The sequence below is a fragment of the Coloeus monedula genome, assembly GCF_965178545.1.
Source record: "Coloeus monedula genome assembly, chromosome: 33".
Taxonomy (NCBI): domain Eukaryota; kingdom Metazoa; phylum Chordata; class Aves; order Passeriformes; family Corvidae; genus Coloeus; species Coloeus monedula.
In genome coordinates, this window is record NC_138813.1 from 3,168,858 (window position 1) to 3,183,046 (window position 14,189).

The 14,189-nt window shown below is 64.3% G+C and overlaps 2 protein-coding genes across 2 annotated transcripts; one reads left to right on the top strand and one right to left on the bottom strand.

Annotated features, from left to right (window-relative positions):
- Positions 1-716: 716 nt before the first annotated feature.
- LOC309583818 (uncharacterized protein C19orf47) lies at positions 717-9,136 on the bottom strand. The gene is made up of 8 exons (XM_082299644.1): positions 9,064-9,136; positions 8,667-8,720; positions 6,385-6,472; positions 5,733-5,847; positions 4,901-5,177; positions 3,820-3,939; positions 3,648-3,718; positions 717-2,642 (listed from the first exon to the last, which is right to left on the bottom strand). Exons 2-8 carry the CDS (start codon positions 8,668-8,670, stop codon positions 2,328-2,330), a joined length of 990 nt encoding a protein of 329 aa, XP_082155770.1. The 5' UTR covers positions 8,671-8,720; positions 9,064-9,136; the 3' UTR covers positions 717-2,327.
- PLD3 (phospholipase D family member 3) lies at positions 8,669-14,182 on the top strand (the record flags this gene model as incomplete). The annotated part of the gene is made up of 12 exons (XM_082299679.1): positions 8,669-8,689; positions 9,044-9,225; positions 9,873-9,909; positions 10,236-10,274; positions 10,377-10,504; positions 10,582-10,765; positions 10,856-10,976; positions 11,062-11,189; positions 11,798-11,998; positions 12,083-12,388; positions 13,744-13,843; positions 13,926-14,182. 12 exons carry the CDS (start codon positions 8,669-8,671, stop codon positions 14,114-14,116), a joined length of 1,638 nt encoding a protein of 545 aa, XP_082155805.1. The 3' UTR covers positions 14,117-14,182.
- Between the last annotated feature and the right edge of the window lie 7 nt (positions 14,183-14,189).

Here is a 14,189-nt window from a genome sequence, read left to right on the forward strand (position 1 = left end):
TGGGCTGGAATTTGGGGAGGGGTCCCATCCTGAGGGGCTGGGGGGGGGTGTGAATGTGAATCCCCCCCTGGGGGGGATATTGGGGAGGGGGAACAGCCCCCAGACCCCCTCCCCCCCCCCAATTCCCGAGTGGTTCGCTCCCCAGAGCCGCCCCCGCCCCGCGCGGGCGGGACCATGGCGGGGTCACGGAGGGGGAGTCCCGTGCCCCCCCCCCTTCACCCCGCGCGTGGTGCGGCCCCCCCCCGACCCCCTCATGAGCCGGACGAGCCCATTCCGTGAGGGGGGAGGGGGGGACGCGGCGCCCCCCGGCGGCGGCGCGCGGGTGGTGCGGCCTCCGCTGACCCTCTGAGGAGCCGGGCGAGCCCATTGCGCGGCGCGGGGGGGTGGGGGAGGAAGGAGCCAAGCGAAGCGTCTCCTCTCACCTGTCATGGACGGGTCCGGGGCTCCTCCCGGGGAGCGCGGGGGGTTTTTTATTCCCCCTGTCCCGGTTCCGCTTCGTCCCGGAAGGAAAAAGGAAAAGGAAAAGCGGCGGCGGAAGGAAACGGGCACCGAGCGGGGGGGGGGGGGGCCGTGAGGGGGAGACCCCGCGCGCGCTGCCGAGGGGGCGTGGCCGTGACGTCATCGGGGCGGGGCCGATGGCGGCGTGGCCTGCGCGGCTCACCCGCCCGCCAGGGGGCGCCAAGCAAGGCCGGCGGTAATTAAGCAGCTCATTTGCGTGTATTTAAATAAACGGCATAAATTAGTGTTTATTGACAGCCCGCACACCGCTTCCACCCTTTATTGCCGAAAAAGCTCCCGCGCGGGCGCCGCGAGAAGCAAAAAAAACCACCAGGGAGGATCCACCCGAAGCGCAGTGAAAACACCCCCCCGAAATCTGGGGAAAAAATGCCCCGAATTCAGGGAAAAAGCCCCAAAACGGAGGGAAAAGCCCCAAATTCATCCTTTTCCTGCTTAAAAAGCTCCCCCAGCCCGGCCTGCGCAGGGTCTCCGCTCGGCCCGGGCGCGTTCTGGGGGGAAAGCAGCGGCTTTTGGGGTTTGTGGCCACAGCAGAGGAAGAAACGTGGGGGGAGTGAGGAATTCCGGGGGTCCCGGGAAGCCCGGGGGGGGCGGGATGGGCTGGAGCCAAAATCCACGCAATTAAGGCAATTTTGGGATTTTTGGGGGGTTTTTTTTGAGCACCTGGTCGTGGCTTTTGGGAAGGATTTGGGGTTTTTTTTTTTGGGAAGCTCCTCCCAAAATTCCACACCCCCCCCCCCCCAATCCGGGGATTCCGTGGGGAGCAAAGTCACAAATAAAGGAGGGGGGGATCCCTGCGGAGTGGGAAAAAACGGGAAAAAAACGGGAAAAACCGGGAAAAAAACGGGGAAAACCCAGGAAAAAAAACGGGAAAAAAACGGGAAAAAACCGGGAAAAACTGTGAAAAACCGGGAAAACGGGAACAAAACCCCAATTCCGGAGCTGTCCCGCATCCGGATCCCCAAAGGCCGGGAAGGAGATCGGGAAAGGGGAGAAATCGGGGCCAGAAAAGGAACTTTCGGTGCTGGTTTGGCCTCGCTCCCCGCCGGGATCCACCGGGATCCACCGGGATCCCCGCTGCCCTCCCGCGGGATCCCCCCTTGTCCCGGGGGAGCCGGCGTCGATTCCCAGCGGGATCCGCTCCTTTCCCGAGGGATCTCCCCTCTCCACGGGGATCCGGCCTGGATTCCGGCTGGGATCTGGGATCCTCCTTTCCCCAGGGGATCCCGCCTGGATTCCTGCTGGGATCCTCCTTTCCCAGGAGATCCGGCCTGGATTCCTGCTGGGATCCTCCTTTCCCAGGCATCAAACTCCGATTCCCGACGGAACCCCCCCATTTCCCAGGGGATCTGGAACCCCCCTTTCCCAGGGGATCCAGGGTTGATCCCAATGGGATCCCCCCTTTCCCAGGGGATCCGGGGTGGATCCCGCCAGGATTCCCCCTTTCCCCAGAGGATCCGGGGTCGATCCCAGTGGGATCCCCCCTTTCCCAGGGGATCTGGAACCCCCCTTTCCCAGGGGATCCGGGGTCAATCCCAATGGGATCCCCCATTTCCCAGAGGATCTGGAACCCCCTTTCCCAGGGGATCTGGGGTGGATCCCGCCAGGATTCCCCCTTTCCCCAGAGGATCCGGGGTCGATCCCAGTGGGATCCCCCCTTTCCCAGGGGATCTGGAACCCTCCTTTCCCCAGGGGATCCGGGGTCGATCCCAATGGGATCCCCCATTTCCCAGAGGATCTGGAACCCCCTTTCCCAGGGGATCCGGGGTGGATCCCGGCGGGATCCCGCCCTCCCCGGCGCCATTCCCGGCTCAGTCGGGTTTCCGGCCCAGGCGCCGGAAGACGCTGCCGGCGGCGCGGGGCTCGCAGGAGCTGCTGACCTTCCCGCAGCCCCAGGGCGGCCGCGATTCGCCGGACACCGAGCTGGACACGGCCCCGTCCTGGGCCTCGGCGCCGCCCGCGGGGCCCTCCCGGCGCTTCTTCAGCACGCCGGCGTAGGGCAGCGCGTCCTCGGCGCCGCCGGCGCCATCGGCGGCGGGATCGGGATCGGCGCCATCGGCGGCATCGGCGGGATCATCGGGATCGGCGCCGGGGGCGTCCCCCAGGCGGCTGAACACCCCCGAGGGCTGCGGGGACGGCGGCGGCGGGTCAGGATCCACCCCAGCGCCGGCCCTGCCCCGCTGGATCCTGTTCCCCTGGATCCTCTGAATCCTGCTCCTGTGGATCCCTGGATCCTGTTCCCTCAAATCCTGCCCCGCTGGATCCTGCTCCTGTGGATCTCTGGATCCTGCTCCTTCAGATCCTGCCCCACTGGATCCTGCTCCTGTGGATCTCTGGATCCTGCTCCTTCAGATCCTGCCCCTCTGGATCCTGCTCCTGTGGATCCCTGGATCCTGCTCTGCCTGGATGCTGTTCCCTCTGGATCCTGCTCCTGTGGATCCCTGGATCCTGCTCCTTCAGATCCTGCCCCTCTGGATCCTGCTCCTGTGGATCCCTGGATCCTGCTCTGCCTGGATGCTGTTCCCTCTGGATCCTGCTCCGGTGGATCCCTGGATCCTGCTCCTGTGGATCCTGTTCCTGTGGATCCTCCTCCTCTGGATCCTCTGGATCCTCCCCTGCCTGGATCCTGCTCCTGTGGATCCCTGGATCCTGTTCCCTCAGACCCTGCTCCTCTGGATCCTCTGAATCCTGCTCCTGTGGATCCTGCTCCTGTGGATCCCTGGATCCTGCTCCGCCTGGATCCTGTTCCCTCTGAATCCTGCTCCTGTGGATCCTGCTCCTGTGGATCCCTGGATCCTGCTCCGCCTGGATCCTGTTCCCTCTGAATCCTGCTCCTGTGGATCCTGCTCCCCTGGATCCTCTGGATCCTGCTCCTGTGGATCCCTGGATCCTGCTCTGCCTGGATCCTGTTCCCTCTGGATCCTGCTCCTGTGGATCCTGCCCCTCTCAATCCAGCCCCTCTGCATCCTGCCCCTCGTGGTCCCTTCCCCGCCCTGGATCCTCCCTGCATCCCGGATCCCTCTCCTGCTCTCCCAGGCTTCGCCCCCCCAGATCCCACCTGGATCCTGCTCCCTCTGGGATCCAGCCCCCCCGCCCCGGATCCCCCCGGATCCCCCCGGATCCCCCCTCACCTTCCCGCCGGCGGCTGCGGCCGCTCTGGCCTCGGCTCCGAGTCGCTCGAACACCGACGTCCGGCCCAGGCCTGCGGATCCCGAGGGGGAACCTGAGCGTTCGGGACCTTCCCCGATCCCCGCTGGATTCCCCCAGCAGGGGAGATCGGGGATCCCCCCGTGCCCCGGGTACCTCTGGCCGCCTGCAGCTGCAGGATTTTCCGGCTGCGGGCCGTGGTGCCCTTGGGCAGCGAGATCACGTACTTGCCCTCCATCTCGGCCGTCACGCGGCGCCGCTTGGGCCCGGCCGCGCCTGCGGAGAGGGCGGGGCTGGGGGAGAGCGACCGGGGCCGAGCCCGGAGCGGCTCCTGCTGGCCCACGGCAGCTGGGGATCCGTCCTGGTCCCTCCCTGAGCCCTCGGGATCCGTCCCTGAGCCCTCGGGATCCATCCCTGAGCCCTCGGGATCCATCCTGGTCCCTCCCTGAGCCCTCGGGATCCGTCCCTGAGCCCTCGGGATCCATCCCTGAGCCCTCGGGATCTGTCCTGGTCCCTCCCTGAGCCCTCGGGATCCGTCCTGGTCCCTCCCTGAGCCCTTGGGATCCGTCCTGGTCCCTCCCTGAGCCCTTGGGATCCGTCCCTGAGCCCTCGGGATCCATCCCTGAGCCCTCGGGATCCGTCCTGGTCCCTCCCTGAGCCCTCGGAATCCGTCCCTGAGCCCTCGGGATCTGTCCTGGTCCCTCCCTGAGCCCTCGGGATCCCTCCCTGAGCCCTCGGGATCCATCCTGGTCCCTCCCTGATCCCTTGGGATCCATCCTTGAGCCCCTGGGATCCATCCCTGAGCCCTCAGGATCGATCCCAGCCCCTCCCTGAGCCCCCCTGATGGGGATTTTGGGTAGCCCAGGCCCAATTTTGGGTAGCCCGGCCCCATTTTTGGGTACAACACCCCAATTTTGGATTAAACAGCCCCATTTTGGGTAGCCCAGCCCCATTTTGGGTAAAACAGCCCCATTTTTGAGTAGCACAGCCCAGATTTGGGTAGAACAGCCCCGATTTGGGTACAACACCCCAATTTTGGATTAAACAGCCCCATTTTGGGTAGCCCAGCCCCATTTTGGATAGCCCAGCCCCACTTTTGGATAGCCCAGCCCCACTTTTGGGTAGCCCAGCCCCACTTTTGGATAGCCCAGCCCCACTTTTGGATAGCCCAGCCCCACTTCTGGGTAGCCCAGCCCCACTTCTGGGTAGCCCAGCCCCGTTCAGGGCCCGTCCGTACCGGCCTTGGCGCCGGCGGCTCCGTTGGCCACGGTGACGCAGATGCCGGTGCCGGGGGGGTTCCGGGGGGGCCGCGGCGGTGCCGGCTCCCGGCTCAGGCTGTTGGTGATCATCCTCCCGGCGGCGCCGCAGGGGGATCCGGGGGGCGGCCGGGCCCGATCCCGATCCCGCTCCTGATCCCGCTCCTGATCCCGATCCCGATCCCGCCGGGAGCCCCCCGGGCCCCGCTCGGCCGCAGCCGCCGGCTGCAGCGACTCCGAGGCCGCCCGGCACATCTCCTGGTGGGTCCACAAAAGGGGGGTTCACAGGGGGGTTCTGGGGTTTTCTGGAGGTTTTTTTGGAGTTTCCCGGGGTTTTCCAGGGGTTTCTGGAGTTTTCCAGGGGTTTTCCATGTTTTTTTGAGGTTTTCGGAGGTTTTCCGGGGGTTTTCTGGGGTTTCTGAGGTTTTCAGGGGGGGTTCCAGGGGTTTTCCAGAGGTTTTTTAGGGTTTCCCGGGGTTTTCTGGGTTTTTTGGGGGTTTTCCAGGGGGTTTCTGGGGTTTTCTGAGGGTTTCTGGGCTTTTTTTGAGGTTTTCTGGGGTTTTCCAGGGTTTTCTGGGGTTTTTGGGGGTTTTCCGGTGTTTCCTGGGGGTTTCTGGGGTTTTCCGGGGCTTTTCTGGGCTTTTTTGATGTTTTCTGGGGGTTTTCCAGGGTTTCCCGGGGTTCTCCTGGGGTTTCCCGGGGTTTTCCTGGGCTGTTCCGGGGTTTTCCAGGGATTTCTGAGGTTTTCCAGGGGTTTTCTGGGGTTTTTTGAGGTTTCCCGGCGTTTCCCGGGCTCTCCCGGCGCTCCCGCACCTGCCTGTGGACCACCTTGGCGTGGCGCAGGATGGCGATGACGTCCCCGACCACGGTGATGCCGAGCTCCTTCATCAGCTCCTTGGTCAGGTCCAGCAGCATGTTCTTATGGATCCTGCGCCGGAAAGGCCCGGCACCCACCGGGATCAGCCCGGGATCCACTGGATCGCCCCTGGATCCACTGCAATCACCCCCAGATCCACCCGGATCCACCCGGATCCACCCCAATCACCCCCAGATCCACCTGGATCGCCCCTGGATCCACCGCGATCACCCCCAGACCCACTGGGACCACCCCCAGATCCACTGGATCACCCCAGGATCCACCCAGACCCCGCTTGGATGCCCCCGGATCCACCTGGATCCCCCCAACCCCCCCTCGGATCCCTCCAGATCCCTCCAGGGGTCTCAGGGGTTCCCCAGGGGGTCTCTGGGGATCTCTGAGGGGTCTCAGGGGGTCTCTGGGGGTCTCAGGGGGTCTCTGAGGGGTCTCAGGGGGTCCCCGGGGGTCTCTGAGGGGTCTCAGGGAGGTCCCAGGGGGTCTCAGGGGGTCCCCGGGGGTCTCAGGGGGTCTCAGGGGGTCCCAGGGGGTCTCTGAGGGGTCTCTGAGGGGTCCCAGGGGGTCCCCGGGGGTCCCTGGCCCCTCCCCCACCGGTTGTCCACGAAGGCCACGGCGTAGCCCAGGGCGGGGCCCGGCGGGATCCCGGCGTCCTCGAAGAACCGGAGCCACTCGGACGTGGCTGCAGCGGGAAAGAAACGGGAATGTGGGGGGAAAAATGGGGATTTGGGGAAAAATGGGGATTTGGGGGAAATGGGGATTTGGGGGGAAAATGGGGATTTGGGGGAAAAATGGGGATTTGGGGAAAATGGGGATTTGGGGGGAAAATGGGGATTTGGGGAAAATGGGGATTTGGGGAAAAATGGGGATTTGGGGGGAAAAATGGAGATTTGGGGGGGAAAATGGGGATTTGGGGGAAAATGGGGATTTGGGGGAAATGGGGATTTGGGGGGAAAAATGGGGATTTGGGGAAAATGGGGATTTGGGGGGAAAATGGGGATTTGGGGGAAAAATGGGGATTTGGGGGGAAATGGGGATTTGGGGGGAAAAATGGGGATTTGGGGAAAATGGGGATTTGGGGGGAAATGGGGATTTGGGGGGAAAAATGGGGATTTGGGGAAAATGGGGATTTGGGGGGAAAATGGGGATTTGGGGGAAAAATGGGGATTTGGGGAAAATGGGGATTTGGGGGGAAAATGGGGATTTGGGGGAAAAATGGGGATTTGGGGAAAATGGGGATTTGGGGGGAAAATGGGGATTTGGGGAAAATGGGGATTTGGGGAAAAATGGGGATTTGGGGGGAAAAATGGAGATTTGGGGGGAAAAATGGGGATTTGGGGAAAATGGGGATTTGGGGGGAAAAATGGGGATTTGGGGAAAATGGGGATTTGGGGGGAAAATGGGGATTTGGGGGGAAATGGGGATTTGGGGGGAAAATGGGGATTTGGGGGCAAAATGAGGATTTGGGGGAAAATGGGGATTTGGAAAAAAATGGGGATTTGGGGGAAAATGGGGATTTGGGGGAAAATGGGGATTTGGGGGAAAATGGGGATTCGGGGGAAAAATGGGGATTCGGGGGAAAAATGGGGATTTGGGGAAAATGGGGATTTGGGGGGAAAATGGGGATTTGGGGGAAAAATGGGGATTTGGAAAAAAATGGGGATTTGGGGGAAAATGGGGATTTGGGGAGAAATGGGGATTTGGGGGGAAAAATGGGGATTTGGGGGAAAAATGGGGATTTGGGGGAAAATGGGGATTCGGGGGAAAATGGGGATTCGGGGGAAAAATGGGGATTTGGGGAAAAATGGGGATTTAGAAAAAAATGGGGATTTGGGGGAAAATGGGGATTGGGAGAGGAAAGCTGAGATCTGGGAAGTGGAAATGGGAATTAAGGGGGGTAAAAATGGGATTTGGGGTGGGAAAGACGGGATTGGGGAAGGGGGAAATGGGGACTTGGGGGAGAAAATGGGATTTTGGGAGGGGAAATGGGATTGAAAGAGGGAAATTGGGATTGGGTGAGGGGCAAATGGGATTGGGGGCAAAAAAAAGGGGATTTGGGGCAAAAAAAAGGGGATTTAGGGGAAAAAAAGGGAATTTGGGGAGAAAAAATGGGATTTGGGGGGAAAAAATGGGATTTGGGGCACAAAGATGGGATTGGGGGGGACGGGATTGGGGGGAGGGGCAGGGGAGGGGGGGAGGGGCCGTTCCAGGCGTTCCCAGCTGTGCCCAGGATTAACGGGAATGGGGGGAGGGGCGGGGGGAGGGGCGGGGGGAGGGGCCCAGGGGGGTCTGGGGGGATTTTGGGGGATTTTGGGGCTCCAGTCCTTGCCCAGGGGGGTGGGGGGGGGAATTTGGGGAACTTCACAGGATTTTGGAGGAATTTCGGGGGCGCTGAAAGAAACTTCCTGGTTTTTAAAGGGAATTTTGGGGGGGGTTTTGGAGGAATTTGGGTGGCTCTGGGGCGAATTTTGGGGTTTTTTGAGGACTTCGGGTGTTTTGGGGGGAATTGGGGGGATTTCGAGGGGAATTTTGGTGTTTTTTTGGGAATTTGGGTGGTTTTGGGGAAACTCAGGGGATTTGGGAGAGAATTCGGGGTGTTTGGGGGGAATTTTCAGGTTTTTGGGGGGATTTGGGGCGTTTTTGAGGGGAATTTTGGGTTTTTTGGGGGGATTTGGGGCGTTTTTGAGGGAAATTTTGGGGTTTTGCGGGGGATTTGGGGCATTTTTGAGTGGAATTCCGGGGTTCTTGGGGTATTTTTGTGGGAATTCCGGGGTTTTTGGGGTATTGTTGTGGGAATTCCGGGGGTTTTTGTGGATTTGGGGTGGTTTTGAGGGGAATTCCGGGGTTTTGGGGGGATTTTGGGGCCCAGCCCTCACCCATGGCGCCGGGGCCGAGCCGGGTTTGGCAGAGCCGGATCAGGCAGGAGCGGCCTGGGGGGGGGGCAGGGGGGGCTCTCAGTGGGGGAGGGGCCGCGGCTGCCCCAAATCCCCCCCCCCAAACCCCTCCAGACCCCCCTGAGCCCACAGGGGACCCCCCCAAACCCCCCTGACCCCAATGACCCCCCCTCACCCCCCCTCACCCCACAGACCCCCCCTCTCCCCCCCTCTCCCCTCAGGCCCCACAGACCCCCCCCCCCCTTTTCCCGCCTCGCCCCTGACCCCCCCTCACTCCACAGAGCCCCCCCTCCCTCTCCGGCTCCCCCCGGCCCCCACAGACCCTCCCGGACCCCCCCTGACCCCCCCTGACCCCTCAGAGCCCCCCTCCCCCCCTCACCTCCTCCCGCCCCATCCCGCGGCCGGAGGCCCCACCGGGAGCGCCGGAAGTGACGTCAGCCGCGCGCGCCGCGAGCCGAGGGGCGGGGCCGGAGCAGCGCGAGCGCCGCCGAGCGACGGAGGGCGCCCCCCCGCGGACGCAGCGTGAGGGCGGCGCTGGACGGTACCAAATTGGGGGGGGGGGGGGAGCGGGGGGGAACGACCCCGAAACGGCCCCAAAACTGCCCCAAAACTGCCCCAAAACTGCCCCCAAACCGGGTCCAAACCGCCCAAACCCGCTGTAAAACCGGCTCGAAACTGGGCCTAAATGTGTCCCCCCAAACGGGCCCCAAATGTGCCCCCAAAACGGCCCTGAACGAGTCTCCAGACTGGCCCTAAATTTGTCCCCAAGCGGCCCCAAAACCGGCCCTAAATATGTCCCACAACCAGCCCCAAACGCGTCCCCAAAGTGCCCCCAAAGTGGCCCCAAAGTGCCCCCAAAGTGGCCCCAAAGTGGCCCCAAAGTGCCCCCAAAGTGGCCCCAAACGCGTGCCCGTCCCTAAACTCTGTCCTAAACCTGTCCCCAAACCTGTCCCGAGCCTGCCCCGGCTCTGGCCCCGAATTTGGGGAGCCGCGCCCTGCCCCGAGGGGGCCCGGCCCCAGTTTTGGGGGTGGGGGAGGTCCCTTCCCGTCCCCTCCCCAGCGCTCGGCGGCTCCGGATCCCGGGAATTCTCCGGGGTCTCTTCTGAGCCCCAGGATTTTTGGGGTCCCTGCCCCGCCCCGCGCCCCAAAACCCCACAGCCGCGGTGAATCCGGATTTTCCTGTTCCAGCTCGTGCGGGATGGGGCTGCACGGAGCCTACGCGCAGGTACGGGCTGGGGACACCCCAAAAACCCACCCCAAAATCCAAACGGGGACGTCCTGGGGCTTCCTCTGCCCCAAAATCCAAACGGGGGAGGGGTCCCAGAGCCCCCCAAACCTCGAATTGGGGATCCCAGAGCTCCCAACCCCCCCCAGATTTTGGGACCCTCACCCCTCCCTGGCTCCCCCAACCCCAGAGCAGCCCCCCCCAGACCCACGGCAGCACCTGGAAATGGGGGTGGGGGGTTTCCCTGGGATCCTGGGAATTTTGGGGTGGGTTTCAACCCCCAACCCCCCCCAAATTCGGGGTCCCCCCTCGTTCTTCCCCCCCAGCTGGACCCTCTGGAGCCCCGTGAGGCGCTGCCCCCCAAGGTACCTCTGCCCCCATCCCTTCCCAGATCCCCCCGGCATCGCGGGGGGGGGGGCTTAAACCCCCCAAATTAACGACTCCCCAAATTTGGGGGCTCGCCCCAGCGCCCCCCCAGCGCCGCGCTCTTCGCCGTCCTCTCCGCGCTCTTCCTCCTCACCTTCCTCATCCTCGGCCGCCTGCGGCTCGGCGGCGACGCCGACGGCAGCGCCGGCTCCTGCGGGGACGCCTGCAGGTAGGGCCGGGCTGGGGGGCGGGGGGACGGCCCCCGCAGCCCCCCGCAGCCCTCCGCAGCCCCCCGGCTCCCGGTAGGATCGTGCTGGTGGAGAGCGTCCCCGAGGGAATGGCCCCGGGCGCCGGCCGCACGCCCAACCCGACCACCTTCGACGCGTGGCTGGGGCTGCTGGGCACGGCCGCCCGCAGCGTGGACATCGCCTCCTTCTACTGGACGCTGACCAACGAGGACACGCGGACGCACGAGCCCAGCGCGGCGCAGGTGGGTCCGGCGCCCAGCCCGGCGTTCCCACCGCGGGTTTGCCCGTTTTTCCCGGGCTGCAGCCGCTCCCGGTTTGTTTCGGGTGCTCAGGGCGAGCGGATCCTGGCGGAGCTGCTGCGGCTGCCCGGGCGCGGCGTGGCCGTGCGCGTGGCCGTCAGTGCCCCCTCGGCCAAGGCGCCGCTGGACGATCTCCGGGCACTGGAGCGCAGCGGTGAGCGAGGGGAGCCGCCGGAATCGGGGCTCAGGGGGGATCTGGGGGGAGTTCGAGTGGGAGACGCCCGATGCCGGCGCTGCAGGTGCGGCCGTGCGCGCCGTGGACCTGCCGCGCCTCACCGGCGGCGTCCTGCACACCAAGTTCTGGCTCGTGGATGGCGTCCACCTCTACGTCGGCAGCGCCAACATGGACTGGAGGTCCCTGACTCAGGTGGGTTGTGCCGGGGGATGGGGCCGAACGCGGCAGGGTCGGTGGGGAACCCAGTGGATGGGGCCAGAGATGACGGTGACGGCGTGGAACCCACCAAGGTTGGCCCCAAACCCGACGTGGATGGTGCCAAACCCAACAAAGTTGGCCCCGAACCCAATGGGGTTGGCCCCAAACCCAGCGAATGGTGCCGAACCCAACAAGGTTGGCCCCAAACTCAATGGGGTTGGCCCCAAACCCAATGGGGTTGGCCCCAAACCCAGCGAATGGTGCCGAACCCAACAAGTTTGGCCCCAAACTCAATGGGGTTGGCCCCAAACCCAACGAATGGTGCCGAACCCAACAAGGTTGGCCCCAAACCCAATGAATGGTGCTGAACCCAATGAGGTTGGCCCCAAACCCAACGAGGTTGGCCCCAAACCCAGCAAATGGTGCTGAACCCAACGAGGTTGGCCCCAAACCCAACGTGGATGGTGCCGAACCCCCTGGTCAGCACCGAACCCAACAGGGTTGGCACCAACCCAATCCCAGCACCGGGGCTGTGCCAAACTTTGGGCACTGGGGAGGGACAGCGGCATCATCCGATGAGCTGCCGGCGCCGCTCGCTGCAGGTGAAGGAGCTCGGAGCCGCCGTCTACAACTGCAGCTGCTTGGCCCAGGATTTGGGCAAAATCTTCGAGGCCTACTGGGCTCTGGGCGTTCCCGACGCGTCCATCCCGGCGCCGTGGCCGGACAACTACTCCACCGCCTTCAACATGGAGACGCCGCTGGAGCTGGCGCTCAACGGCACCGCGGCCGCCGTCTACTTCTCGGTACGTGCCGTGCCCGCGGGGCGGGCGCTCCCAGGGCCACCGGCGGCCGTGCCGGGGTTGACGCCGCCCCGGCGCTCCCGGCAGAGCTCCCCGCCCCCGCTCTGCGCCGCCGGCCGCACCCAGGACCTGGACGCCCTCCTGTCCGTCATCGACGGCGCCGAGGCCTTCGTGGACGTGGCGGTGATGAGTTACCTGCCCACCACCGAGTTCTCGCGGCCCGAGCGCTTCTGGCCGGCCATCGACGAGCGGCTGCGCAAGGCCGTGTTCGAGCGCGGCGTGCGGCTGCGGCTGCTGGCGGGCTGCTGGCGGCACAGCCGCGCCTCCATGTTCCCCTTCCTCAAGTCGCTCGCCGCCGTCGCCGACAACCACACACACTACGACGTGGAGGTGGTGGGTACCGCGGGCACGGTGCCCTCAGAGGGTGACAGTGCCCTCAGAGGGGTGACACAGTCCCTCAGGGGGTGACAGTGCCCTCAGAAGGTGACAGTCCCTCAGGGGGTGACAGTGCCCTCAGAGGGGTGACAGTGCCCTCAGAGGGGTGACACAGTCCCTCAGAAGGTGACAGTCCCTCAGGGGGTGACAGTCCCTCAGGGGGTGACAGTCCCTCAGAGGGTGACAGTCCCTCAGAAGGTGACAGTGCCCTCAGGGGGTGACAGTGCCCTCAGGGGGTGACAGTCCCTCAGAAGGTGACGGTGCCCTCAGAGGGTGACAGTCCCTCAGAAGGTGACAGTCCCTCAGGGGGTGACAGTCCCTCAGAGGGGTGACACAGTCCCTCAGAAGGTGACAGTGCCCTCAGAGGGTGACAGTCCCTCAGAGGGTGACAGTCCCTCAGAAGGTGACGGTGCCCTCAGAGGGTGACAGTGCCCTCAGAGGGTGACAGTCCCTCAGAAGGTGACAGTGCCCTCAGAGGGTGACAGTCCCTCAGAGGGTGACAGTGCCCTCAGAAGGTGACAGTGCCTTCAGAGAGTGACAGTCCCTCAGAGGGTGACAGTGCCCTCAGAGGGTGACGGTGCCCTCAGAAGGTGACAGTGCCCTCAGAGGGTGACAGTCCCTCAGAAGGTGACAGTGCCTTCAGAGAGTGACAGTCCCTCAGAAGGTGACGGTGCCCTCAGAGGGTGACAGTCCCTCAGAGGGTGACAGTGCCCTCAGAAGGTGACAGTGCCTTCAGAGAGTGACAGTCCCTCAGAAGGTGACGGTGCCCTCAGAGGGTGACAGTCCCTCAGAGGGTGACGGTGCCCTCAGAGGGTGACAGTGCCCTCAGAAGGTGACAGTCCCTCAGAGGGTGACGGTGCCCTCAGAGGGTGACAATCCCTCAGGGGGTGACAGTCCCTCAGGGGGTGACAGTCCCTCAGAGGGTGACAGTGCCCTCAGAGGGTGACAGTCCCTCAGAGGGTGACAGTGCCCTCAGAGGGTGACAGTCCCTCAGAGGGTGACAGTCCCTCAGAGGGTGACAGTGCCCTCAGAGGGTGACAGTCCCTCAGAGGGTGACAGTCCCTCAGAGGGTGACAGTCCCTCAGAGGGTGACGGTGCCCTCAGAGGGTGACAATCCCTCAGGGGGTGACAGTCCCTCAGGGGGTGACAGTCCCTCAGAGGGTGACAGTCCCTCAGAGGGTGACAGTGCCCTCAGAGGGTGACAGTCCCTCAGAGGGTGACAGTCCCTCAGAGGGTGACAGTCCCTCAGAAGGTGACAGTGCCCTCAGAGGGTGACAGTCCCTCAGAAGGTGACGGTGCCCTCCCGCCCCCAGCGCCTGTTCCTGGTGCCCACGAGCGCGGCACAGGCGCGGATCCCCTTCGCCCGCGTCAACCACAACAAGTACATGGTGACGGAGAAGGCGGCCTACGTGGGTGAGCGCCGGGCGCGGGGCCGCGGGGAGGGCGCGTTTTGGGGTGCAGCCGCCTCCTTCCCCCTCCCCAAAATCTGCTGCAGGCACGTCCAACTGGTCCGGGGATTACTTCGAGCGCACGGCGGGGTCGGCGCTGGTGGTGGCCCAGCCCGGGGGCGGCGCGGGGACGTTCCGGGAGCGGCTCCAGGACGTGTTCGAGCGGGACTGGGGCTCCCAGTACAGCGTCGACATCGGCGACGCCGAGAGCTGGGGCAGCCGCTGCGGCCCCCGGTAGCACCGCGGGGACCCCGCAGGGGCCGACGTTTTGGGGGGAAAACCAAGAGAAATGGGTTTTTCTGGATGTTGCG

Excerpts from the sequence above, each read along its gene's own strand:
- LOC309583818 (XM_082299644.1), bottom strand. Across the intron at positions 5,178-5,732 it reads CCAAGGTGGTCCACAGGCAG|GAGATGTGCCGGGCGGCCTC; the intron begins GTGCGGGAGCGC and ends TGGACCCACCAG. Across the intron at positions 3,719-3,819 it reads GCAGCTGCAGGCGGCCAGAG|GCCTGGGCCGGACGTCGGTG; the intron begins GTACCCGGGGCA and ends CGGGATCCGCAG.